This window comes from Anas acuta, chromosome 7 (genome assembly GCF_963932015.1).
Source record: "Anas acuta chromosome 7, bAnaAcu1.1, whole genome shotgun sequence".
In the NCBI taxonomy this organism is placed as follows: domain Eukaryota; kingdom Metazoa; phylum Chordata; class Aves; order Anseriformes; family Anatidae; genus Anas; species Anas acuta.
This window is the reverse complement of record NC_088985.1, coordinates 19,063,687-19,087,366: the sequence shown is the minus strand read 5'-3', so window position 1 is coordinate 19,087,366 and position 23,680 is coordinate 19,063,687. Positions and strand designations below refer to the sequence as shown.

General features: G+C 40.4%; 1 protein-coding gene across 6 annotated transcripts in view; it reads left to right on the top strand.

Moving 5' to 3' along the window:
• Nucleotides 1–23,297, top strand: part of WASHC2C (WASH complex subunit 2C) — a 175,892-nt gene extending 152,595 nt beyond the window's left edge. Inside the window, exons 14-32 of one of the 6 annotated variants that reach the window (XM_068687721.1) lie at nucleotides 78–134; nucleotides 2,025–2,186; nucleotides 2,841–2,974; nucleotides 3,592–3,612; nucleotides 4,423–4,515; nucleotides 5,027–5,131; nucleotides 6,326–6,442; nucleotides 7,277–7,443; nucleotides 7,870–7,981; nucleotides 8,922–9,106; nucleotides 10,111–10,294; nucleotides 11,520–11,648; nucleotides 11,861–11,956; nucleotides 13,961–14,062; nucleotides 15,677–15,739; nucleotides 16,428–16,640; nucleotides 18,183–18,794; nucleotides 19,406–19,580; nucleotides 22,547–23,297. In XM_068687721.1, the coding sequence (XP_068543822.1) occupies nucleotides 78–134; nucleotides 2,025–2,186; nucleotides 2,841–2,974; nucleotides 3,592–3,612; nucleotides 4,423–4,515; nucleotides 5,027–5,131; nucleotides 6,326–6,442; nucleotides 7,277–7,443; nucleotides 7,870–7,981; nucleotides 8,922–9,106; nucleotides 10,111–10,294; nucleotides 11,520–11,648; nucleotides 11,861–11,956; nucleotides 13,961–14,062; nucleotides 15,677–15,739; nucleotides 16,428–16,640; nucleotides 18,183–18,794; nucleotides 19,406–19,580; nucleotides 22,547–22,683 (2,864 nt within the window). In that variant the 3' untranslated portion in view covers nucleotides 22,684–23,297. The remainder of the gene's footprint in view (nucleotides 1–77; nucleotides 135–2,024; nucleotides 2,187–2,840; nucleotides 2,975–3,591; nucleotides 3,613–4,422; nucleotides 4,516–5,026; nucleotides 5,132–6,325; nucleotides 6,443–7,276; nucleotides 7,444–7,869; nucleotides 7,982–8,921; nucleotides 9,107–10,110; nucleotides 10,295–11,519; nucleotides 11,649–11,860; nucleotides 11,957–13,960; nucleotides 14,063–15,676; nucleotides 15,740–16,427; nucleotides 16,641–18,182; nucleotides 18,795–19,405; nucleotides 19,581–22,546) is intronic. The other 5 variants (XM_068687722.1, XM_068687725.1, XM_068687726.1 and 2 more) reach the window with 5 other exon arrangements.
• Nucleotides 23,298–23,680: the final 383 nt, after the last annotated feature.

Here is a 23,680-nt window from a genome sequence, read left to right as displayed (position 1 = left end):
TTCTGTGGTAGAGTTCTAAAGGCTTTGACATTGTAAAGCAAGTACATCCATTTGTATTGTACTTCCTATGATTTCAGCATCCTCTACAAAGTCCTTAAAGAAAGTTCCAGCAGGTGCAGTGTCTCTGTTCCCAGGTATGACCTGTTCAATAGCAAATTCCTTCATGCACAAAATGCTCTTTTCTTTAAACCATACTGGAGAGCTTTTAAAGAAGAAAGCTGCGAAAATACAGCAACACTGCATTGCTTGATCATGTGCTTAATGACCAATACAGGCGCTTCTACCATGCTAAGCCTAACTTGCAGCATGCTTTGTTTAATCAAGATTCTCTAGGAGCTCTGAAGGTAGGTGTCAATGATGGGAGATAACTTTGGAAGCTGACAGCTGCTGCTATGCTAGCTTACTCTTAAAGATGTGTGTTGCTTTAACTAGTAATATACTGTTTAAATCTGCAGTACACAGTTACACCTTCCCTTTATACTTTGTGAAGGAAATGCATTTTGATTTTTCAGACCAGATCATATTCCCTGAGATTATAAATACAGTATTCAAGTTCCTCTTTTTGTGACACAAGTAAATAAAACCACTCATGTTTCTTCCATTTTGATTATGAGGATCTGCATACATGGAGAAGGAGCAAATCTGTAACTTAGAGCTTTCCAAAAACAATCAAACAAACAAAAAAAATAACAAAAAATACAACAACAAAAGGCTAAGGTGTATGTTGCATATACAACTTCAGTCTGAGCCATGAAAAGAAGCAGCATGTCCTCAGTCTTTCTGAATTAACTGAGTTACTGTCTCTGTGCAGGGTCTTTGCCTGAGTTAACTCAGCTTTAATTTTTCCCGTTATTAATAAAGGCCTGGTTTAATACAGCTAAACAACTTCAGCGAACTGAGCCTTCAGCACACATTAGAGTAGGAAATATGCAAATACAGCCTTTTTACTCCAAGATCAAAGGTACATGTCAGCACTGGTCATTCTACATAATTGTAAGTCTTGATAGCAAAGCTCAAAACAGCAAATAGCAATTTTCTTTATCCTTTGGTCTTTCTTGGAGGTACCATTGCATAAGCAGTGAATTTGCCATCATTCTAATCAGGTTCTGTTCATTAAGTTCTATGCAGCATTTATTCAAAGTGTTCTGTCACATCTTTTCAGTACCTTGTAGACAGGCTAAAGTCACCAGCTCATTTGCTCTTCAAAATCACTTCATGAACGCACTCCCAGTGAACAGCCCGTTTAGGAACAGAAGAATGTATAATAACTATCTAAACAGGTTCCCTGACTGTATTCCTGTAAATCCTGTGGCATTTTCTAGTTGTGATATTTATTTTTTTAAATGATGAACTGCTGCTGTGATTCTAAATTCATGCAATCAGCAGAGTTCTAACCAGATAGCAGTTCTACTCTTTCTACCAGGCTTTCAATTAGTCTCTTTTCTTCACTGTTTCCAAGTATCTATATATAAGGAGCAAAAAGATGACTTAGAACCAGACTGCTTATTTTACCAGAAAGGCTAAAAGTGTTTGCAGACTATCTGTCTAAAGTATTCAGGAATCTTGGGACCAAACTCAACCAGTGGTAGTGGTATCAGTGATTTTTGCATGACAAGATCTGCTCCTTGGAAGAGCTCAGTCATCTACCCTCCCCTCTCCCCAGGTACCTTATCACTTCTATTTGTCCAGCTTACTGGTTTGTAAAATACTATTCTGGTTTGGGAAGTCCATGTAGAAAACAGAGTGGGACTGATGGGTTTGCTACTTTTAACACAGGAGCTGACTGTTGTTTTAGGGGAGATAAGCAGGTGTTAGAAAGAAGTGCTTGCAGTGTGAGAGAGACGCCATCAGTCTGCAACTTGATTTTACCATGAAATTTCTAGTTAATGCTTTTTGATGAGACATTGTTGCAGGAATGCATCAAAAGTTGCTGTGATGGAAACTATCAGCCTGGCTTCACTTAGGAAGCTTTTCAGTAACTCTGGTAATAATTGTGTGTGTTTTTTCTCCCATCTGACCTGCAGGAGGGAGTGACGTCTTTAGTTCCCCTGTAACTGTGGAAAAAAACAAGAAACCTGCAGCAAGGAGTACAGAGAAATCTACTAAGCAGCCTGGGAAAGTTGTTCTGTTTGATGATGATGACGATGACTTCTTTGGGGGAGCAAGTAAAAAGCCTCCAGATCCAGGTACCTCTGTATGTGTGCGGTGGCAGGTTAAACATTAAGGGTCATCAAAATTCACAGAATCACAGAATCTCTAGGTTGGAATAGACCTCTAGATCATCAAGTCCAACCTCTAACCTAACACTAACAGTCCCCACTAAACCATATCCCTAAGCTCTACATCTAAACGTCTTTTGAAGAGTTCCAGGGATGGTGACTCCACCACCTCCCTGGGCAGCCCGTTCCAGTGCCTAACAACCCTTTCAGTAAAGAAATTCTTCCTAACATCTAACCTAAAACTCCCCTGGCGCAATTCAAAAAAATTCAAACTGATAGGAACCCAATGAGTTCAGTGCTTAGCTCCTGTGCTCAGCACTACTTGTTAGCAGGCTCTAGGCCTTTAGAGGTGCCAAGCTAATGCAAAACACTGCATTCAGGAATTTAGAGGTGCCTGCTGACTCCAGCTCAATGGATGTTGACTGCATTGTCTGTTACTAGTGCTCTCAGGTAAATGATGTTTGATTTTGAGAGCGTGCCTAGTTTTTTTCTCTTCAAGATCTCTGGTATTGGTCAGCTTTAAAAAGGGAGCATGGTATCTTTTACAACTGCTCTCTCCTCTTTTTCAGTAGTGGCTATTCTGTTCTATTCATTCCCTTTTTGTTTTGTCTCTTAATGCAGTCAAGTCTACAGCTGACCTATTTGATGATGATGATGAGGGTGACTTGTTCAAAGAAAAACCTGCCATTTCTCCTGGGGCTGCCAGCACAACTAAAGAAATAGAAAGTCACAGGGAGACGGTCACGGCAAAAAAGGTAATGGAATATAAATGGATCATATCCTCAGGGTTTGAGGAAGAAGTTATTACTGCAGCGGAAGTCATCTTTCCATGTAAAATGATATCGAAATGCCATGTTTGTGAGGCAGAACTATGTTCATAGGGTCTTCTGTGACCAAAGTGCTTCAAGTGTCCATAAATGACTTTTGCTTCTCAGATTTTGGGTTTATTTAGGTTGTTTGCAGGGCGGACAATGATTAGAAGAATATTGTTAAAGCAGAACTGAAGTGAGAGCAAAATGAGAAGTCTCAGTTTAAGGACAAAACAATGACAAAAACAGTTTATGAAGTTCATGGCTGGAAAAAAAGCCAGCCTGACTTAAGAACCTTTGGTATCATGGTTCTGTGTAGAAACTGTGTTTGCACTTATACAGACCACAGACAGGAACTTTACTGGTAACCTGTTGCTTGTATATATTTTAGAATAGGAGTGTGGGTGTCACAGTTTTACTGAAGCATATACAAAACTTTGAGTGTTCAAAAAGCTACTTTTCAGCTGAAAACTGTAAGTTTTAGAAAGCCTTAAATGCTGTCCTGAGGACACATGTATGGAATTTTAAGACCTTCCTAATTCACACTCTACTTTCCTTTTCAGAGCAGTGTCTTGAGAAAAGCGGTAATGCTCTTTGTTTCTGTAACAAACTGTACGTGTTCATGCTGACTGTCTAAGCAGTACACAAACATAATGAGCTACAGTGACTCTTCTCCCCTCCACACTGAGAAGTATACAGAGCTAGGCGTGTGTGATGCAAATTGCTGTAGGACTCTCTCCATGCAGCCTTATAAAAAGCACTTGAGCACAAGGCCCAAAGCCAGCTTCTGTTTCTGGTGCATTGCAAAAGTATCCATGGTCAGTGGAGCAGGAGCAATGATGGGAGGTCATCCATAGCCATTGCTTAGATCTCGTGGCACTTCGCTTTCCTGGGGGAGAGCATGACAACTGATTCAGCAGCACTGTCAGGAAGCAAGGGCTATTTTATCTTCCAGGCTTGTTGACAGTAGTGTTTGGGTCTGGAATCATTCTGACTTTAATGGCAATATAGCTGGTGGCAGGCTTGGGCTGCACACTGCTAATAAGGGAAATGATGGTTGGCAGAAACTGCCCTCTTTCTTTGCTGAATATGGCTTTAAAAAATAATTTTCCCTTTAATGCACAATGTGGCCTGATATGAGTTGCTGCATGCATTCTCTGCTGAGAAGTAAGGTGGTGGGAGAGCAGGCCTATGTCAAGATCTGCTTTTCACCTTTGCATAGTTCTGGCTGAGGAAGAGCTGTTCACATAGCACATGGGACTTGAGCTCTAGGATGGCAAGCTTGTGTCCCTTTGACTGCTGGGATGCCATTCTGTAGAAAGGGACATACAGGGTGCCTGTCCTTACTGACCTTAAATGCGTGCAGATGGAGTTTCTCTTTTTTTGTCTTAAAGAGTCAGCCGTCTTCAGGTGATGACTTCAAGCCTTTATCTGAAGCACCTCAAAGGAAACAGAGGGGCCTCTTCTCTGATGAGGAGGATTCTGAAGTGAGTATCTCTTAAATCACTACAGAAATCCTTGGGATCTGGGTCACGCTAACTTCAGTTCACTGGTATCTAGGGGACTCCTTGTTTACCCATAAGGTTGAGGACATCTGTGCATCTATTCCTGGTCTTTGTGAAAGTTCACTTTTGCTCCAAGGGTGAAATCTGACAGACTTTGTTCCCCAACACTGGAAACCTGAACTTGTGTGGTACAAACAGGTATAAATTAAAAGTCTGATGGGGGCAGGGGGAGCAGCAAGTCAAGAGCAAGAATCATGAAAGACTGCATGTGTTTACCCTTGTGTCCTGGACTTCCAGCTAGCAATTAATCTGCAAGGCTGAAGGAAATCCCCACGGAGTTTTAGGTCATTGGCACGCCTGAGAAACAGTCTTTCCTGACTTCACAGGAATACTAAACATTTTTTTAAGGAAGAACATAAATGTCCTTTTTAGAGTTCTTAAGTGTATAGCATGGCTTTACAAAGTGATGTTTCTTTGTGATGTTTTTGTTTAGGACTTGTTTTCATCAAGTAAAACTGTGAAGCCTAAAGCTCCATCTCTCCCCACCAGCAAGTCCATGACAAAAACTCCACTCTCTTTATTTGATGATGATGAAGAGGTAAGTGCCACTTCCTGATCTAGTCTGTGTATGGGAATCCTCCTGACCAGCCTTGCAAATGCAGCAGGAAACAGTCAGGTGTTTAAAAATGCTAAATTTGGAGCACCAAATTGGTCATCTTACATTGTGTAACAGTTCTGTGCATGTGGACAGCATCAAGGAGGAGAATTGAGCAAGTACTCTCTTGGGTTCTTAGTATTTTAGTCACTGCATATAGTTTCTGGACCTAAACACTAAGGATACTGCCGCTCTTGTGTGGCTAAGGAGCACTGAGATATAGAACTGATAAGAACTTGGAGAAGCTGCTTTATCCTGGCCTGTGGTAGCTAACCACATAGGGACTTCTTGCTTCCTGTTTGTTGTGGCTTTTTTTTTTCTTCTTTCTTTTCAGTATGTAAAAATTGTGGCTGCTAGTGTAGAGACTGAGATGAGAGCACAGTTTGTGCAAGAAGCTTTTCAAATCTGGATTAGTGTGTGTTTTCCTTACCTTTTGTACCCTCTTCTCCCTCACAAACACTCTCCAGAGAGATTTCAACTCTGGACCTGCAGCCTTCATGGTGACTTAAGGTTACTATATAGTTTTAACATGAGGCAAACAGGAGCCATGTTCAGAGCTGTAAGACCAGGAATGTCTGCAAACTTGAGTTAATGGTCTCCTGTTCTGGAAGGGGCTGCTTCCAACTCACTTCCTTTCTGACTAGGGGCTGTTTGCAGAAGTAACTGGCAGGGTAGTGAAACACTTTCTAATGCAGTTGTCTCTGCCGGGAAGGTTCCACTATGGAACTGATGTTCAGGTTGAATGGGGCAAATCATAACTGAGTGTTATGTAGCAAAGTCAGCATCTGTTTTTGTGTATTCTGATATTTGTATAATAATTGGCGTGCATGTCTTCAGGTGAAAGTTGCAGTTCTTGCTCAGTGGTTGGTAGTGGTTCAGCTTGCCCATTGCCTATCCTTGTAAATGGGATTCATTCTCCATACCACTGCATAGATGTAGAAACTGTCTATCAAATGCTGTGTGCACAGAATTCCCTTAACTACAATATACTGTAAAGTGCTTGAGAAAGCCTTCAGAAAGGGTTCATGAAAAAGATGTTTGTCTTTCATATGAGACGTAGGTGGCAACAGTGTCTTGCATGCTAATGACTTCTCAGTGAGCTTTCCATCATGGCTTTGTTTTTTAATTTCTTTTAAGGATCTCTTTGGTGTGGTACCTGCCAAGAAGCAACAGGAAAAGCCTCTGGAAGAGAAAGCAAAACAGTCAGAGCCACTCAAGAAAGCTTCCAGCTTACTGTTCAGCAGTGATGAAGAGGTAATGAAGAGTGAGATTTGGGTGAAAGGAGTTACTTGGTTTTATTAATGGACAAAGCATAAAACTGTTGAGATAGGAACCACAGCCAGACTCTGATTGTGTTCATGTGCCATGGCTACCTCATTCCTCTGACTTGTTTGCAGCCAAGGAAGCTGATTCTTGGCTCAAATTAACTCTGGATCTGGGTAACAGAAGTTATGTGGAAGAGAGTATCATTATTTTCAATGTAATTTATAGAAAGGTCAATAATAAATGGAGGAGGCTGCTGCCAACAAACCTGACTTTAAAATATTGAAAGAGGAAAAAGTGGGTTTGCTTCCACTTACTGCCTTAATTTCTGTGAGGAAAGTTTAACAGTTCTAGATAGTCAGGGTGTTTGTTTGTTTGTTTTTTCAAGTGTGGGGATGGGAAAAATGAAACATAAATGACCAGCACTCTTAAGTGGTGTCCTACGACTTAATTGAAAATCAGAGGCACTAATAACTAAAAAATGGTCTGGAAAGCCTCTGAATTTACTCACATGAGTAGTATGACTGCAGTTTGCACTGATCTCACTTCCTGAGAGCAACTCTCAAGAAGTTGAACTAAAGTTGAAGAACTAAATATAATAGTAAAGTATGTGTACACTGTTGTGCTGGCAAATACTATATGCCAAAAGGTGGCTGGGCCCTCTGCAAAGCCTGAACAATGTCAGTAGCTAACACAAAGGCAGGAAAAGAAACTGGTAGAGAGATGCAAGGACTACCAAGATGTTGAACTGTTTCTGTTTGTAGAGAAGATGTGAAAGTGGCTTTGACCAAGACAAAAGAAACTTAAATGTTCCTTATTTTTCAGGAACACTGGAATGTCTCTAAGCCTCCTAAACTTCCTCCTCCAGAAGATAACCGAAAAGAGGGACCTACAAAATCAGCTAGCACCATCAGTCAAGCTAAAGCTGTGAAGAAGACGAGCCTCTTTGAGGAAGAAGATGAGGAGGATTTATTTGCAATCACTAAAGAGAGGTGAAAATCCTTTGGGATGAAACGGGAATGCTTTTTCAGAACAATTCAGCACTGTCCTCAAAACCTGACAGAGTCAGACATATTGAGTGTTGTCTCCTGTTAGTGTTATTGAGGAGGAAGTGGAGATGCTTGAGTGGGCTGGGCTGGGCTCTTTCACCGCTTTTATGTCTATGATGGATTGCTTTCCTCCCTACCACTGCCCTGGGCAATCCATTTTCCTGCCTTTGATACCTTTTGATACTCTCTTCTCTTCACAAGAAAGCTGTGCGGATGAGAGGGGTGGTGATACAATTGTTGATATGGTGAGGAAACATAGTCCTAGGTCTGAGACCAGACCCTGCAAATGAAGTTATACTTAAACAGATGCAGTACATGGGCCCTGAAACTTTTGCATTGATCTTCAACTTTTCTCTTCCTCACCTGCAGCCAAAGAAAGCCACAGAAGGTATCACTGCTGTTTGAAGATGATGCTGTTAATGGAGAGTCACTCTTCAGTTCCCAATCAACACTGCTTCCTTCAGCTTCAAAGGCCACAGTGGTACCTTCTCTTTCTTTTAAAAATAATACAGAACACTTGCACAGTGTTTTCATAGGATATCTTCCTTGATAGATAATGTAAACCCAAACTGTTCTAGACAATAGTAGTTCTAGCAAACTTGGAAGTGGATCAGGGTAGGCTGAATTCATACATGTAAAATTTCTAACATCAGCCTAAAAGATTTCAAAATTGTCTTGGTCACCAACCCTACACTTGCTTAATTTATGTTAAATGCGTGTGCGTGTGTTAAAAGCTTTCAGCTGAAAGGTACCGCTAACAGGAACAAATGGCTTACTGCTGACTGCGAAGCTGGGATTTCATCCTTTGTGCCACCTTGGCCCAAGCTGACTGACCCTCTGTGGAGGGCACTTATGCTATCCTCTGTCTTGTGAGCTTAACCCACAGTGTGCTGTCTGTCTGGTTGTGCTTTGAAATATTAAGTAGGAATTGCAGAAGTTGAATTCAGCTGTATCTGTAGGACTCCCTGAACTTGTGTGCCCCTGCTCCCCAATTTTGCTTTTCTGGTTACCAGGAAAACAGTTGCCATGAACGTAATTATAATTAAAGGCCCTGTCTTTTTCAGTTTGGGTTCAGCATAGGCTTGGGAATAGAAAAAAAAAACAAAAAAAACAGGCAAGCCATGGTCTGCTGGAAGTCTCAGGAACCAGTGCAGTAATTAAACAGGTTTCCCACAGCATCTGCTCTAAGCTTGCAGCTGCTTCCTGGCACTCTTCATTCAGTCTTAAGAGCCTATAGCAATAGAAATCAAAAGTCACAAATCAGAAAGCCCCATGGGAGCAAAGTAAGAGATGTCAAGCATGTTACCAGTGTCCACATAGACCCCTGCGGATAGCACACTGGGAGTCTGCTATCCCACAGCAATAAGTGCTTCCTGTACACCAAGCAATTTTGTGTCAATAACGTTCTCTTAATTTTGCAGGAGAAAGTAAAACCAGCACAAGCACCACCTTTGTTTAGTGACGAAGAAAAGGAGGAAAAGGAAGATCTGCCAGATAAGGCAAAGTCTAACCAAGTAGAAGATACCTTGTGGTCTTTAGAAGAGCCTGGAGCAGTTCCCGTGTCTAGAGGAACAGATGTTGCAGGGCAGCATACAAAGGAAAAAGTAAGCGATTTTCTTACATTAATATGAAGCTTGGCAAAGGTTCAGTTTCAAAATTCAGTGGCGCTGCTTCAGGACAGAATTAGTTTTCTGGATTGTGTCTGCTATTGCTAAAGAGAGAGTAATTCAATCTTTCTTTAGCAGAATTACTTGATCAAACAGACCAAAAATTGAGTAAATGACTTTTAAATTTGTTTTCCAGCTGGCATGCATGAGAGGTTTCTATTTGGGGTTTGGTTTTTTTCCCCCCTCCATACTGGACAAGGCAATCTTTATTCACATTCATAGAGCTCTCCTTTCCAAAAAGCAGCCTATACTAATGCATAGGCTTTGTAAAGCTCAGTAACTTTATTGTTTGAGCATACTGTTTGGTGAATTATAAATGGTTTTGGTAGCAGTAGAAATCTGTCTCTTGGGATCGTGAGTTTCTCCTGGGTTCCACTGTTTACAAAATGAGATTTTAGTGCATTATTGAAGAAGCTTCAGCAGAACTTACTCTTGGGTATTCTCCTACTGAGTGATTGTTGGAGTATTAGCAGCTGATGGGTTTCCAGGGTGCTATTATCACACTTTGTTTTTCCTGATCACATTCAGTGTTCAGGTAGTGCTGCCTACTCCAAGGAATCTCAAGTTGTGTGAACTCGGTGCCTCATAGATAATATCAAAACTGTTGTATGCAGCCTCGTGGAGCAGAGACAGCCTGACTTATAGATGGGGAGGAAACCTTATGCAGAAAGCTGCTTATCAACAGCACTGTTGTGTTAAGGGTACCAGGAGGAAGCCTTTGTTCCTTTCAGAGCAATAAAGCGTGTTCTTTATATTGAAATCTATCTTGGTAATCTGCGTTTTGCTATTCTGTCTGTTTAGGAAAAATGAATTGAATTTAGTAGTCTGCTAAGATACCAGATTACAGAACTCTGACCACTGCTGGCATTTAAACAGTAAAGTTTAGTGGTTTGAGGGGGCAAACCTGAACTAAATAAAACTTGATGTATTTATTTATTTTGGTGGAGCCTTTTGCAGCAACATCTTTGGAGCCAGAGAGCAATTCAGATTTGTTTGCAACATCACCACCAGCTCTGGAGAAAGATGTCAAGACCCAAGCTAAGAAAGTGTTAAGCTTATTTGATGAGGAGGAAGAGGAGAGACTGGAAGATGATGGCACCAAAAATGCACAGAAAGAAATTGGTGTGGTGAGTCTAGAGACGTCCTTGAACAGAGAAATAATATTTCTGCCTCTATACCTCTCCTATTATAGGCAAGGTTTTGTTTTTACCCTCCCTTCTCTGCAAGTCGTGAAGTTCAATCTCTTTCAAATTTTAAACTTCCAAATTCTTGGATGATAAATGATTCCTATGCTTCCCTATGATCCCAAATCTCTCAAAGCTTTCCTGGAAAGCATTCAGCAGTCTGCATCTAACATCCATGGAGTGATTAAGGTGCTGAAATGCATAATCATGCAAAAACCACAATAGATGATTTAGGAACCTAATCTTTTTAGCAGGGAAATCTTAAAGGTGTGACTGTTTTGAGTGCTTGTCTCAGTCTAGCATGTGTTTTGTGTATGGATGCTACTAGACCTGTATCAGGTCTACATATGTCTAGGCATACACAGCACATCTAGCTCTCTAAAAATTTGACCTGGCTTTTGATGTAAAGTTAAAACTGATGCATGGAAAGGCTGAGAATGGAGCAGTTATAAAAAATGTAGAACAGGAAGAGTGGACCAAATATGATATGCTGGAAGCTGCTTAGATAGCAGCTGATACCAATTGGCTTGCCAGATCATGGAGGGCTGATAGGGTGTTCTATTTGACTGTCAACCTTCCCTACCACTCAGCAGCGAAGTTGAAAGGCAGATGTTATATCATTTTCTTCATGATGGGGGTGCTTTTGCTTTAAAGGGAGGAGAATGGGAACTCTGTCAACCAGAACAGCTTTATCTTTTGTCTTTCTTCTCCTTTTATTAAAGGTAGCTCAGAAAAAATAATTACCCAGATTCTCTTCTTTTCACTTCTGTCCTGCACCTTCATCTGAACAATTCAAGGCACAAAAGTGTCTTGCTAAGATATAAACCTTCCTGTACACTCATGATACCATACTGAAAAACTTTTCCTCCTCCTAGGGACATGTAATGAGTAAGGAATAGAAGCTGGCTTTCAGGTCAGCAGACAGGTACATTTTGGTTAATGTCTTCTCATAAAAATGAACTATTAATACATGTATTTACTTTGTAGGTTTTGCAAATTTAGTCAGTGAGAAATGCAACTGATAGTTAACGTATTTTTGTTGCTAAGGCTGTAGTGCAGCCTCGGGTGAATTATAACCTGTCTTACTACTAGGCAAGTAAACCCATGAACTAGATGCCCTCCGTAGGGAGGGTTTTTTTCATTGTGCGGACCTTTCTCTTCCTTTCAGCCTTCCAAGAAAAGCACTCGTCCCAAAAGCACTGGAGTCTTTCAAGATGAAGAGCTTCTTTTCAGTCACAAACTTCAGAAGGACAATGATCCAGACGTTGACCTCTTTGCCAGCCCCAAGAAGTCGGTGGTGAGTTCAAAGCCCTCCTCTAAACCTTCTACTTAAAAATGGTCTTTGAAGTGTGCAACCTACCAGTGTTGCTTGTTTGTACGTAACTTAAAAGTCCCTGATCTCCAGGGACGGCCAAATGATAAAATCAGTTCAGGCATCACAGGCAGAAGGAGACATGCTTTTGATCAGTGACACTGTTATTTATTTATTTTTATCATCTCTCTCTTCAGTCTGCAAACTGTATCCTGAAACCATCATCTGGAGGAGGGCTTTTTGGGGATGATGATGAAGATGATCTCTTCAGTACTGCTAAAACAAACCCTCCGGTATCTGGTCCTCTATTATAAATGACTTTTGTAAAAGACTTTGGAAAGACGTGTATAGAAGGGATTTTTTCCATGTGTGTTTCCACGAGAAATGTAATGAATTAATCTTTTTTAAGAGAATAGAAATGTCTCCTGTGACCCTGAAGACCTAAGTAACAAATAGATGCAGCAAATCTCCCAAAATTGGGATGTGAGGAATGGATTATTTTCCTCTTTGCATGCCACTGGGATGGGCTTAGGTGTTAGAGAATATACCTTAGCAGAAATCGTAGTGGAGTTATGTTTGTATTATTCAGGGTCTGACTGGTTTAACAGGTAGGGAGATGGTAGTACTTCAGCTCACACCTTCTCTGCTCCAAAGGGCAACGAGGTTCTTTAGGCTCATCATGCTTTGTGGGAGAGCTAGCACAGATGGCCAGACTCAAATCTGCCTTTCCAGGTTACAGATTGCCTACAGATATAGCTTCACAACCAAGCTGTGGAAAACAGATTAAAAAATTACACTTCCTTCCCTGAGGCATTCACTATTTGTATGATACCTGATTTGTCACTGCATTAAGAAGCAGCTTGAACCACTTCTATAGTAGTTCAGATGAACCTGTTGTTTTAATTTGCACTGTAGTGGACTAGCTGTGTAGTTACCCTTTTAGATGGATAAGGGCTGTAACCTTATTCTGGTCTATCTTCCTGTGACCAGCTTCTTCAAGGAATAGCTACGCTTTCATTAAAAACTATTGAGATTCACATACTTGCATATCACTGAGAGGTCTCTTTGAGTAGACTTAATTTTTTTGTTAGTTTCTGATAAAGTTTAGAACTAAGGGGTTTTACTAACCTTATAAAGGTAACAAGGGGAAACATCTGTTACTTCAAAATAACCCTTTAAATGCGAAAGAATAGTCATGATTATGTTTTTCTTTTCAATAGGCATAACAGTTTGGATAAGAAATCATGATTGAATATCTAGTACAGGAACCACAGATCATTAGTACAGTGGCAGATTGTTGATCTTAAACCATAGCTGCCTGGCAGCATTGTTCTGGGGAAAAAAATAAGATGACTTTCCTACCCTGAAGAATACAGACTGTAGAGAGCTCATTTGTTCCTTTCTATCTTTACTGTTTTGTCTGTTAAGTGCAAGAACCCACATTCAGTAACTACTGCAAATGCCCTGGTTTTAGAAACAGGCCATTTACAGAACAAAACTAGATCTCTTCTTTTCCATCTTTCATTGTGTTTGTCTACCCAATGATATTCTTGCCAACTTGTAATATTAGCAACTGAAGTCTCACTTTCTTCCCTGTGATTCATGCATGACTGAGCCTTACTTGATAACTTATGCTGTTAAAGTCTGCAGATTGGTTTAATTTAAGGTAATGAATGTGTTAAAATGTTCTTGATCACTGGATTGTTTTTAGAGTTCAAGCAGCTGCAGTAATGAACTGGGCTGCATTACAGGTGGTTTGAGGTCAAAGTCCTAACATGCGTTCTAAACTGCTACTCTAAATGTATTTACAGTTTAATTTAATCTATTTTCAGGTTGTTAGCTGAAAGTTAGGCTGGAAAACTGGCAATATTTCCTGGAAACTGTTTCTCTGAGGACTGTAAAAGGAGTGGTCTTAGTTAATTAGTGCTTGGCAGCTATGTACAGAGCCTGCTTGCTTGAAACCATAAAAATAGCAGTGTTGCTTAGCTATCTTTGTACCTTTATTTTCCCCACTGTCCTGTCTATGAGGACAGCATATGTATGCATTCAGAAGCATATCCAAACTCACTTTATTTTTAGTATAGACAACAAAGGCATGGGTAGGTTAAAAGTATGGTAGAGTGGAAGGCCCTTGCTATTGTGACCAAAAAGCAATGCCTGTGCATTGCAGACTCAAAAGATGGTGGTAGTTTTCTTTGCAAATGAAAATGAGATTGGAAAAATCTTTGCTTGTTTCATTGTTCTGCTGATTGTGGTTTTTACCAATTCATGTGGATTTGTGCGCTTAATGTTTTCAGAAAACAGTGGAGAAGAAAACAGTTAAAGCCAGTTCGAGCCCTCCCTTGGAAGATGCTTTAAGTGCCAAACAAGATAAAGCTCTGAAGACAGTTACTACAGAGGCAAGTACTGAAATCTTGTGTCTTGAACAATATGCACAGGATACGGAGATGTTTTAAAGTCTCCTGAAAAGATCAAAACTAATGCCTGAATTCACTGGCTACAAAGCTGCAGAAATGCAGTAATGCATGGCCATACTTATCTCTCTGCTTATCGACAGCAGCACTGTTAATAGCATAAATTTAAGTTAACTGCTAGAAGCTGAAATGCTGTTGACAGTGTTTTATTCGTTACCCACATGCTTATGAGGGCAAAGTGCAGGGCGGTGAAGAACTAGGCTTCAGGTGCAGTTTGATAGAAAAATGTGTGATTTGATCACTTAGTCATTCTTTGAATTGCCAGTGTCTGATGGAGTGAATGTTATCTTTAAAGTACAGGTAGGCTTACTCAGAAAGGAGATTATGGCATATGGCACAAATCTGTGGCTGTTGAGAATCTTTTCTTGGAGGCTTTATGAGGAGCAAACGAGACTCCTACTCCTGTTCTTAATCTTGCAGAAACAGCATATCACAGAGAGGCAGTCTGGATCTGAAGTCTGTCTTGTCTCATCAGAGCTGCTTGTTTGATTTCCAGCTGTAGGAAACAAGCTTTTCATCTTCTGGGAAGGGGGGTGGCTGTTTTTTGCCTCCTGGGTTGAGGAACACAGAGCAAGCCTGTCTTCCCTTTTGGTGAAGTACTCCTTGACGTGGAGAACCACACACTTGTCAGCCCTTTTTTTGTAGCTACTGGTAAGGTTCCTGTGTAAGGAACCTGTGTAAGGTTCAGCCAAATCCAATGTGCATTTAAATGGAGAATAATTTCAGGCAGCAGGGTTCTTCTGTCATGCTATCAAGTCCCCCAAAACAGTGTCCAAACCCTCAGTGACCAGTCACACCAATGGCAGTATGGCCCAGCTCATAAAACCAGTTAGATCAGACACTTGTAGCGAGCAAACCCTCGACAAACACCTCTGTTGATCTGGTTTATCCCCAGGTCCTAGAATTGATTCAAATCTTCAGACCACAAAGCTGCTCTTGCTCATTTAGTCTGCTGGTCTTATTTCTGGTACTGATGGTCTGCCTTCTGTAGAGGAGCACTCCCTTCTCAGAAGCTGTTTTCTTTGTGAGCTAAGAGGTTTTATTCTGTAACCCTCTTCGATTCTATGTGTGCTGCATTAAAGTCTGTGGCCCTATTATAGCTGGTTACAAAGAGAAGACAAGTTCATTATATCATGATCTGACAGCATGGCCTCAGAGGATCTTAGGGGAGGGAACAAGCAAGGAGGAACAGTAGCTGTCAGAATTTGATTTGACAAGAGTCATGTGTGACATGGAGAAGATGGAAGTTGTAGAGTTACTATGGTAAAGCATAATATCAGATTCAAAGAGGGTGGAACAAAGATGCCATAATGAACATAGGGCTATGATGTTGGGAACTGAGAAGTTGAAAATTGAATGACTATAGCTGTGGTACTGGGATGTAATGAGATGCCTCGATAACAAGGTATTCCAGAAGAAGCTGGTAAGCAGTGAGCTGGTTCCTTTATTTAGATATGTTAAAATGTAAGCTATGGTCTGGTTGAAGATGTTGATATTAACTTGTCCAGCTGTTGTTTAATCCAGTGTAATTTTGTGCAGAAATCTACAGGTCCTGTTCCCATTAAAACCAAAGAGCCCTCATCTCGGATTGGAAAGTTACAAGTAATTACTTTATTGGCATTTTGACTTTCAAAAAAAAAAATTTAAAAAATCTTCCTTGCCTTACTGATGGCTCTCCCTGAAACAAAATCTTTTTACTTCCCTACCTTACTCTTGCAATTTTTTTTCAGATTACGTTCAATATTGTTACTTTTTTTTCCTGTATTGCATGTTTAACATTATTTCCCCCTTCTCACCTTTCAGAGCTGACTATGAGCAATGCTATTTAACTCTATTTGGGGGCAGAGGGTGGGCTGCTTGTTGGCCTGCTAATCTACTCAGCAGTACTTTAAGTATGTTCAGAGACTTTTAGGGGTTTTGAGTTTTGGTTGCTTCCCTCTCTGATATGAAAAATCTAATAACTATCTATATTACTGTATCACTAATGTCAGAGCCAGTCTTTTCCTCAGACAGGATACTGAGGCACATAGATTTTTGCCTGATATAGAGTGGCCACACTGTTCTTGGAGCTTTATATAGGATAATAGTGTTGAGCACTCAACAGATTGAGTGAGACAGATGACGTGGGAAATGCAGAAGTGAGTAGATGTGAGAGAGAGGCCAGGTACTCTTAGGAGTAGAACTTGAATGCCTAAGCACGCTTGCTGCTTCTCTGGAGCCATGCCTGCTCTTGAGCAATATTAACATGATTTCTTTGTGTGTGTTTGTATGTTTTTTCTCTATTTTGTAGGCTAACTTAGCTATTAACCCTGCAGCCTTACTTCCTGGTGCAATGCCTAAGGTCTCCAACATAAAGCCCCCCTTGCCAGTTTTGGACGCTCCACTGAATGAACCCAGCGATGTACAGAACAGCGAAGCCTTCCCTGCTGCAGGAAACAATGAGGAACTGGGTGTAAGCTTCGATCAGCCTATGCAAGCGGATACCTTGCACAGTGCCAATAAGGTAACCTTGGTATTTAACAGGATAGAAAAGGGGATTAAAAACAGGCTGTTCTCTTTCGGAAACCTATGTTTTGCCATGCAAATTCTGCTATCAGTGTAGTCTATCTGAATAAAGGTGTGGAAATCTAATCCACTGTACCAGGCCAATGAAGAGAAGCACAAGTTTACAGCATTCTTAGCTCTGTAAGGGACTTACACATATGCCCAATTCAGTCCCTTTTTAAGGCACATGCTTACAGCACCCAAACACATTGTTGTTCCCTATAGGTTGAAGGTATTTTAGTCTAACACCTTGTACTGTCTTGAAGGGTGCCAGCATGAAAAACATAAGGCATTTCTCTAGGCTAACTATAAAATACATTATAGACAGCTGCTGTAGCAAGATGTCAAGGACATGTTACTACTGGAGGTTGAGCTTTATCCCCTCTGTGGATAAACACGTCATGCTGTCCTGAACTGTCAGTCATAATTCTTTTTCAGACAAAAGTTCAAAAAAAAGCCCTCAAAGACAAAACTCAAAAGAAAACAAAACAACAACAAAAAAATACCATGCAACCCCCCTAAACAAACAAAAAACATGCAAACCAAAAAACAAACAAAATAAACCCAGCCACAAACAAAGAAGTTACAGCTTTTGAAATGGTAGATCTGTCTCCTGGCTCACTTGTTTTTTATTCTTACCTTTTTCTTAATGGACTGCAAGAGACATTCTACTTGAGGATTTAACGGTTCTTTAAAAAAAATCTTGAATCATACAGTTAAGACTTGGTCTGGGTGTTAATAACAGGGAAGATGAGATTGAACTGATGTTTACTACTTGTGTGCCCATGTGGTATATCATAGATGCTATAATGGAAACTTGCAGGAGGATGTGTTTTCATAAAAAGCAATGAAATTAAATGGAAAATGTAATTAGTCATGACCTAGACTAACTGTGCACCACAGAAGTTTCTGGATTAGCAAAGTGTCTGATTAAAGTAGTGCCTAAAGTCAGAGGGTTAGTGTGATTTGCTGACCTGTGTTGTTACTCTCTTCTTTCAAGTCCTATTGCTTTTGCACCCCCGTTCTACCTGCTGTGGAATGACTAGCAAATCAAAAGTCCTGAGTTATTTTCTGAATATTTTCTTTCTGCAAGCCACTCCGAGCTTGAATGTCCAGATTCCTTCCTGCAAAACAGGGAGGGTGGATAATGCTGAGATGATGATGGTTCTTGCTGCTTCTCTCTCTGAGCAGATAATGATTTAGTTTCATCATTCCTTGCTCAGAATTCACAACTGAACACTTGCTTAAATGTACAGGTAGCTGCTGAAGTTACTTAAACCAGCATTTTAAGCAAAACTTGGAGTTAATTTGGTTTCAGTGTGCTAGTATGAAATGGGTACTGTGTTAATTGGACGTGTTATGAAGGCAGAAAATGTTTATTCACAAAATGTGAATCCTAACGTCTCTTTCATAAATTTATTGTTATTGGTGGTTTTTTTTTTGTTTGTTTGTTTGTTTTGTTTTGTTTTCCTTTATATATAACCCTGCTCTTTTCTTGCAGACCAGGATCAAGGTTACAGGAAAACGAAGACCTCCTAGCAGAATGGCCCGCCGTCTAGCTGCACAAGAGTCTGGTGAGAGAGAGGAGGTGAACAGTGCTAAAGAACTGCAATTCTCACTACCAAAACAGAGGTCACCAATAGAGAATGTAAAGGAGCCTCTTGTTACTGAAGGAGAGTCCAAGGAAAATGGCTTTCTGTCTGGCTTGTCACTACCGGCTCATGGCAGCGTTCTTTCTGCTGGGACAAACAAAATCCTTCCTCCAGAATCCACAGATGAAGGAGATGATATATTTGAATCAGAAGACCTTTTTGCAAGCAGCTCAGCATCCAGAACAGGTGCACAGTCAAAGCTGAAGAAGGAAATTCCAGACAATGTGGCTAACGTACCCATTAAGGGCAGAGAGAAAAAGCCTGATCTGTCTGTTCTGGGTAATCAGAACAGCAATGATCTCTTCCAGTCTGTACAGAAAAAATCATCATCGAAAAGCAGCCCTATACCCTTTTTGGAGGAGGAGGAAGATTCTCTTTTCACCAGTCAGAAAACTGGAAAGAAGGAGTTGAGATCTTCTGTCCGGCAAGCTGTTGACCCTACTGCACAAGACATCTTTGAGGTAATGGTTGAAGCTTGCTGGAAAGAGTAGGGTGGAAAGCCTGCCATGTAGGCCTTTTTGATCCCCAGGGTCTTATGCAGAAGTTTCGACTTAAACATATGCTGAATGGTGGCTGTTGTAGGACTGGGGGTGTGCAGGAGAATGAGTGAAGTAAGTTGTCAATTATACTTTGATATTGGGCAACAGAAACCCTTTATTTGGATGTTCATCTGTTTATTAGCAAATGTGGATTAAAAGGTGGATTCTTAACACAGAGCAGATACATCAATGAATGTGCTGTGATGACATCCCTGTGTTTATGACCATTTTCAAAGTAGTGAAGTATTTTGTTCCTTTTTGTTACTTGCCTGTTCGATGCACGTTAGCTCAAATAGATCTTTAAAGGAGGAGTGAATTTGGCAGACTGGAGAGGTGATACAAGCATCTCTGTATTGTACTTGACCTGTGCACAATCCCACACTAGGGCACTTGCCCTTGGGGACAAGGGACTGAAAATTCTCAGGTTTGTCAATGCTGTCAGTCTTCTAAACATCTTAGCTGCTGTGTACAGGTAATGACTATTCTTTTGAAGTGTAGTGTGTATTGATGATCTCTCTGTACTTTGCTCTAAGGATGATATATTTGCTACTGAGGCAATTAAACCAATGACGAAAACAAAAGAGAAGATGCCAGAGACTAACCTGTTTGATGATAACATTGATATCTTTGCGGATCTCACCATAAAACCAAAAGAAAGGAACGCCAAGAAAAAGGTGGAACAAAAATCCATATTTGATGATGATATGGGTAAGTATCTAATGTCCTGTTACTAATCTCATAATACTGTCCAGAGTTGTGTTTTCCAGAGATGTTTTAGAACCCTTTGCTGTCCTTAACTATGAGCTGCTCTCAAGTCTCTGGATATATTTGGATTTTACCCCTGGATGAGAACTTTTTAGATCTGTAGAAACAGCACAGGATCTAAATGGTTTAGGAAAGCGTATAAAAGTCCTCTTTTGAAATGAGGAATAATTTAATTTCTGTAGAGATTTTCTCATCTGTGGGAATTAGAAAATTTCTCGTTTGGAGTAAGAGACTAATCTCATCCTGTTACAGCACTAAGAGATATGCTCTCTGTTTAATTTGCACAGCTTCTTGTATCCTGTTTTCAGATGAATCACTAATGATGTGAAGAGATCGGCATCTTTCCTCACATCCTACCTCAGCCCCCTTCAGTATTGTACAGACTTTCTTAGAGCCCATAAGATTTTGTTTATGTCTGTGTGTACCCAGAACATTTTTGCATATTCTACACCTAAAAGCAAAGATTGCCCTGTATAATTAGTTGATAAAGCAACATACAGTAATACAAAATTAAGCAAAGCATGCTCCTTTCTTATTCTGTCAGTGGAGGTATCAGAAGTCATTTGATCCCTGACTGCATCTGTTCTCAGAGTCTTCGTATTTACAGCTCTCCTTTGGGATTGCACTTATTTCTTTTCCTCTAACAGGAAGAAAAAGAAGTCCCTTCACCTCTAGCTTTGATTCCTGTCAGCTGTCCTTCATTCTGTTCTGACTATTCAGATTGAATCTGATTTATCACAGTTTTGCTTGTGCTACTCTTAAGCACGCAAATGTGATGGAATGACCTGGCTGAAGTCTCTAAAGGTGTTAGAAAACTTGCCAGAGAATGAAAACATTGAGATTTAAAAATCTTCTGAATTGATATAAAAAATATCTTACTTGCAAATCTGTAAGTGTTATTTGAAATATGGATAGGATCAACAAAAATACTTGTCTGTTTTTTTTGCTATATGTAGCCTATATCAAACAAAAGGACTTCTGAAACAGCTATCCCTTCTAAATAGTTTTGCACAAAAAATCAGAACCTCACGTTGAAAAACAATTCAAGAGTGTCACTTGAAAGGAACTTGGAAAATTAGTCACAACAGAGTCTGTTTGTGCTTCTGCTTTTGACATCTACTCTGGTCCTAGAGCTTGTTGTCTCTTACATGTGATGTTGATGCCTACAAACAGCTACAGCATCTTGTTATCTGATAGACTTTGTTTTCCTCTAGAACATTGGCTGTTTTGTGGTGCAGCTATAGGTATGCAGCTTTTTAGTGCCCAAAGCTATGGAGTTTCAGAAGGCCAACAGGAGCATAGGGAAGATAGTTGACAGTGAGGATGCTCTCTTGGCTGTAGGCTAGTAGAACTGGCACTTTCCTACCATGTAGGTTAAGGATTTGCTTCAGGGATTGTGGTAGCACTTTATTTAGGCTGAATGTTGCTGTCCTAGAAAATCCTTTCTAGTGCAAATAGCTGGATGCAGTTTGGTAGGGTGGAGGAGGCAAGCTGCTTGCTTTCTTTGTCCTACTGCAGCTTTGTGTCATTATTTGGTACATTTGTGGTAACCTCGTGGTTGAACATTAGGAGGAATTTCACATCTTTATTCTAGCCTCCTCAGTGACCTTATGGCTGATGACACAAACAGCTTAATCAACAGCCATCACTGCCCATCTGGGACAGTCCAAGAAAAATGGAGATTGAGCTTTTTTTTGTGCGTTGACAAATGCTGTTTTCCATGACCAAAACTCTCTCTCCTCTTTCCTAAACCTTGTTATAAAATGTGAGTGATGCCTCTTACTGCTGATGTCACTCACTGTACTTCCCAGCTGGCTGTGAATCTAATCCATGTGATAGGTTTTTGCTCTGGAATGATGCCAGTAAGGGATTACTTTATTTTACTGCTGTTCTAAACTGCTCTTGTGCTGAGATGCTTTCCTGGATTATTCCTGTGTAATCCTTTATGATAAGCACAACAGCAAACGTACCGGAGAGGAAGAAGCAGTGAGGACAGACAGGTGAGTGTGCTGTGATAGGCTACTTCTTGCTTGGCCTCTGCTCACGGTTAAGATATATGTTGAAGCCTGGAATATTGGCATTCATCCTCTGGACCAGTAAATAGCTGTGAACCTCAGTGTAAGGTGTGTTTTCTAAATAGGGATTCATGACTAGCCTTGTGAATTGCTGTGAAGTATCTGACTCACTAGTCACTTCAGTGTTTGTACTGTAGAAACTGTCTTCTTCCAGGAGTATAGCCACATACGAGCAGCCCTAGCCCCCAGCAAGAACTGCAGGTCTATGGGTTCTGCTGCTGATACAGGGTATCTATGTTGGAGGGTTTCCTCTTACCTGTTGTCCTTCAGGATAGCAGTCAGAGCAGTCTGCCTCCTTGCATCTTAGCTGTGCCCTATTCTCAAGTGATGTATGCTGTGTTTTTATTCTGCCATAGGTTAAAGATTCTCTCTTATGGCTAGCAGATGCCACAATAGCTCCTAGCAAGTACTGGTTTTCTCTTGTGATCTTCTTTGACACCAGTCTTGGCTACTCCTGGAGTCTCTCAAGTTCTTTAGACACCAATGTTCTAGATAAGTGGAAGGTTATCTGGAACTTGCATGATGAAACTTATTGTGGAGGTTTAACTTATTAGTATTTCTCAAATGCTTCTGAGAGTTCAGACGTTATAAAATACAAGTATTATTCTGCTTTACCGAGAAGAAAAAATGTTCTTGATTTGACTTACAGCTAACAGCTCCCACGTATGTCCTTACAAATAGATGTAGAATTGCAAGCAGCAGGAAAGCATTTGTTTATCACAGAATGTCCTTGGCAGTCCCTGTTGTGTGCTGGGGACTTTTCTGTACAATGTTACTTCTGTTTAGCAGTTAATTCCCATTAAAAGCATCTTTTTTTTTTTTCTTCCCCTCTAGATGATATCTTCTCTAGCAGCCAAACCAAGATACCCACTCCCAAAAGTAGACCTTCCCAGACAGCCTCGGAAGTGAAGTCTGAAAGCAAGGCACTGAGCACATTTGATGACCCACTGAATGCCTTTGGAGGCCAGTAGCCAAGAGGAATGTGTTGCACAGAGGAGGCCTTCCTTATGCTCTGTCTCATACACTGGATTCCCTAATCCAGTAGAGCTGAAATGAGAGCTGTGGATATGTAAATGACAGATTACCCATTATAAATAGTTAGTATGCTCTTGTACTGGGTTTAATTACTCTTAATGATATATTAAAAAAGGATGGTAACCTGCTATTTTTTTCTATGGTGGCCAGATGAATATAGCCTGTGCAATACCTGCGACGAAGTAATCTATTATACAAAGTATAGTTTGTTTTATTGAACAGAGCTATAGAGAAAATCATTGATATTGTTAAATAGTAAATGGAGTCTGTTAAATTAGATCCGTCTGTACGTTTTGCTTTCTACTTTACCACTTGTTAAGGACATCTACATTGTGCCTGGAAAATAACCCAAACTACTGCCATGCTTTATCTAAGCCTGCTGTTAGTCTCCTGAGCTAATGTTAGCGTAAGGCAGGATTCTGTCTGTTATTAGGTATAGCTCTTAGATATATCTAATCAAGCACTTGGAGCAGGAATTGATACCAGGTAGAGACCAGTTATTTCATACCGGCAGCTAATACGGTCTATAAAAATAAATGCTTAAAACTTCTCTGCCATTGTGTGTTATAGAAGAGTACCTAGTGTTCTATGAGAACAATAGAAACCTAATGTTGTCTTCTATTCAAGTTGTAAGCCACTAAATGAGACTTCAGCCTGCTTGGATTTGTCAAAGCTTTGCAAATAACACTTCCCCAGCAGTCCATCTATACTGAGCATGCTTGTCACTTCAGCGTTGACAAGCTTATGTGCATTCCTTAATGCAGCGGCTCACTTGTGGCAAAGGCTTGGATCACCTCTTACTGCCGGCTTTTCTTTCGTATCTGTAACACATCATAGGCTGTTTACAGGAACTTGTTATTTTGTGTAAGCTCTCTAACTCTCTACTGTATTTGGCTTAACCTTCTTGGTTTCCTTATTTTCTAGATTATCCTT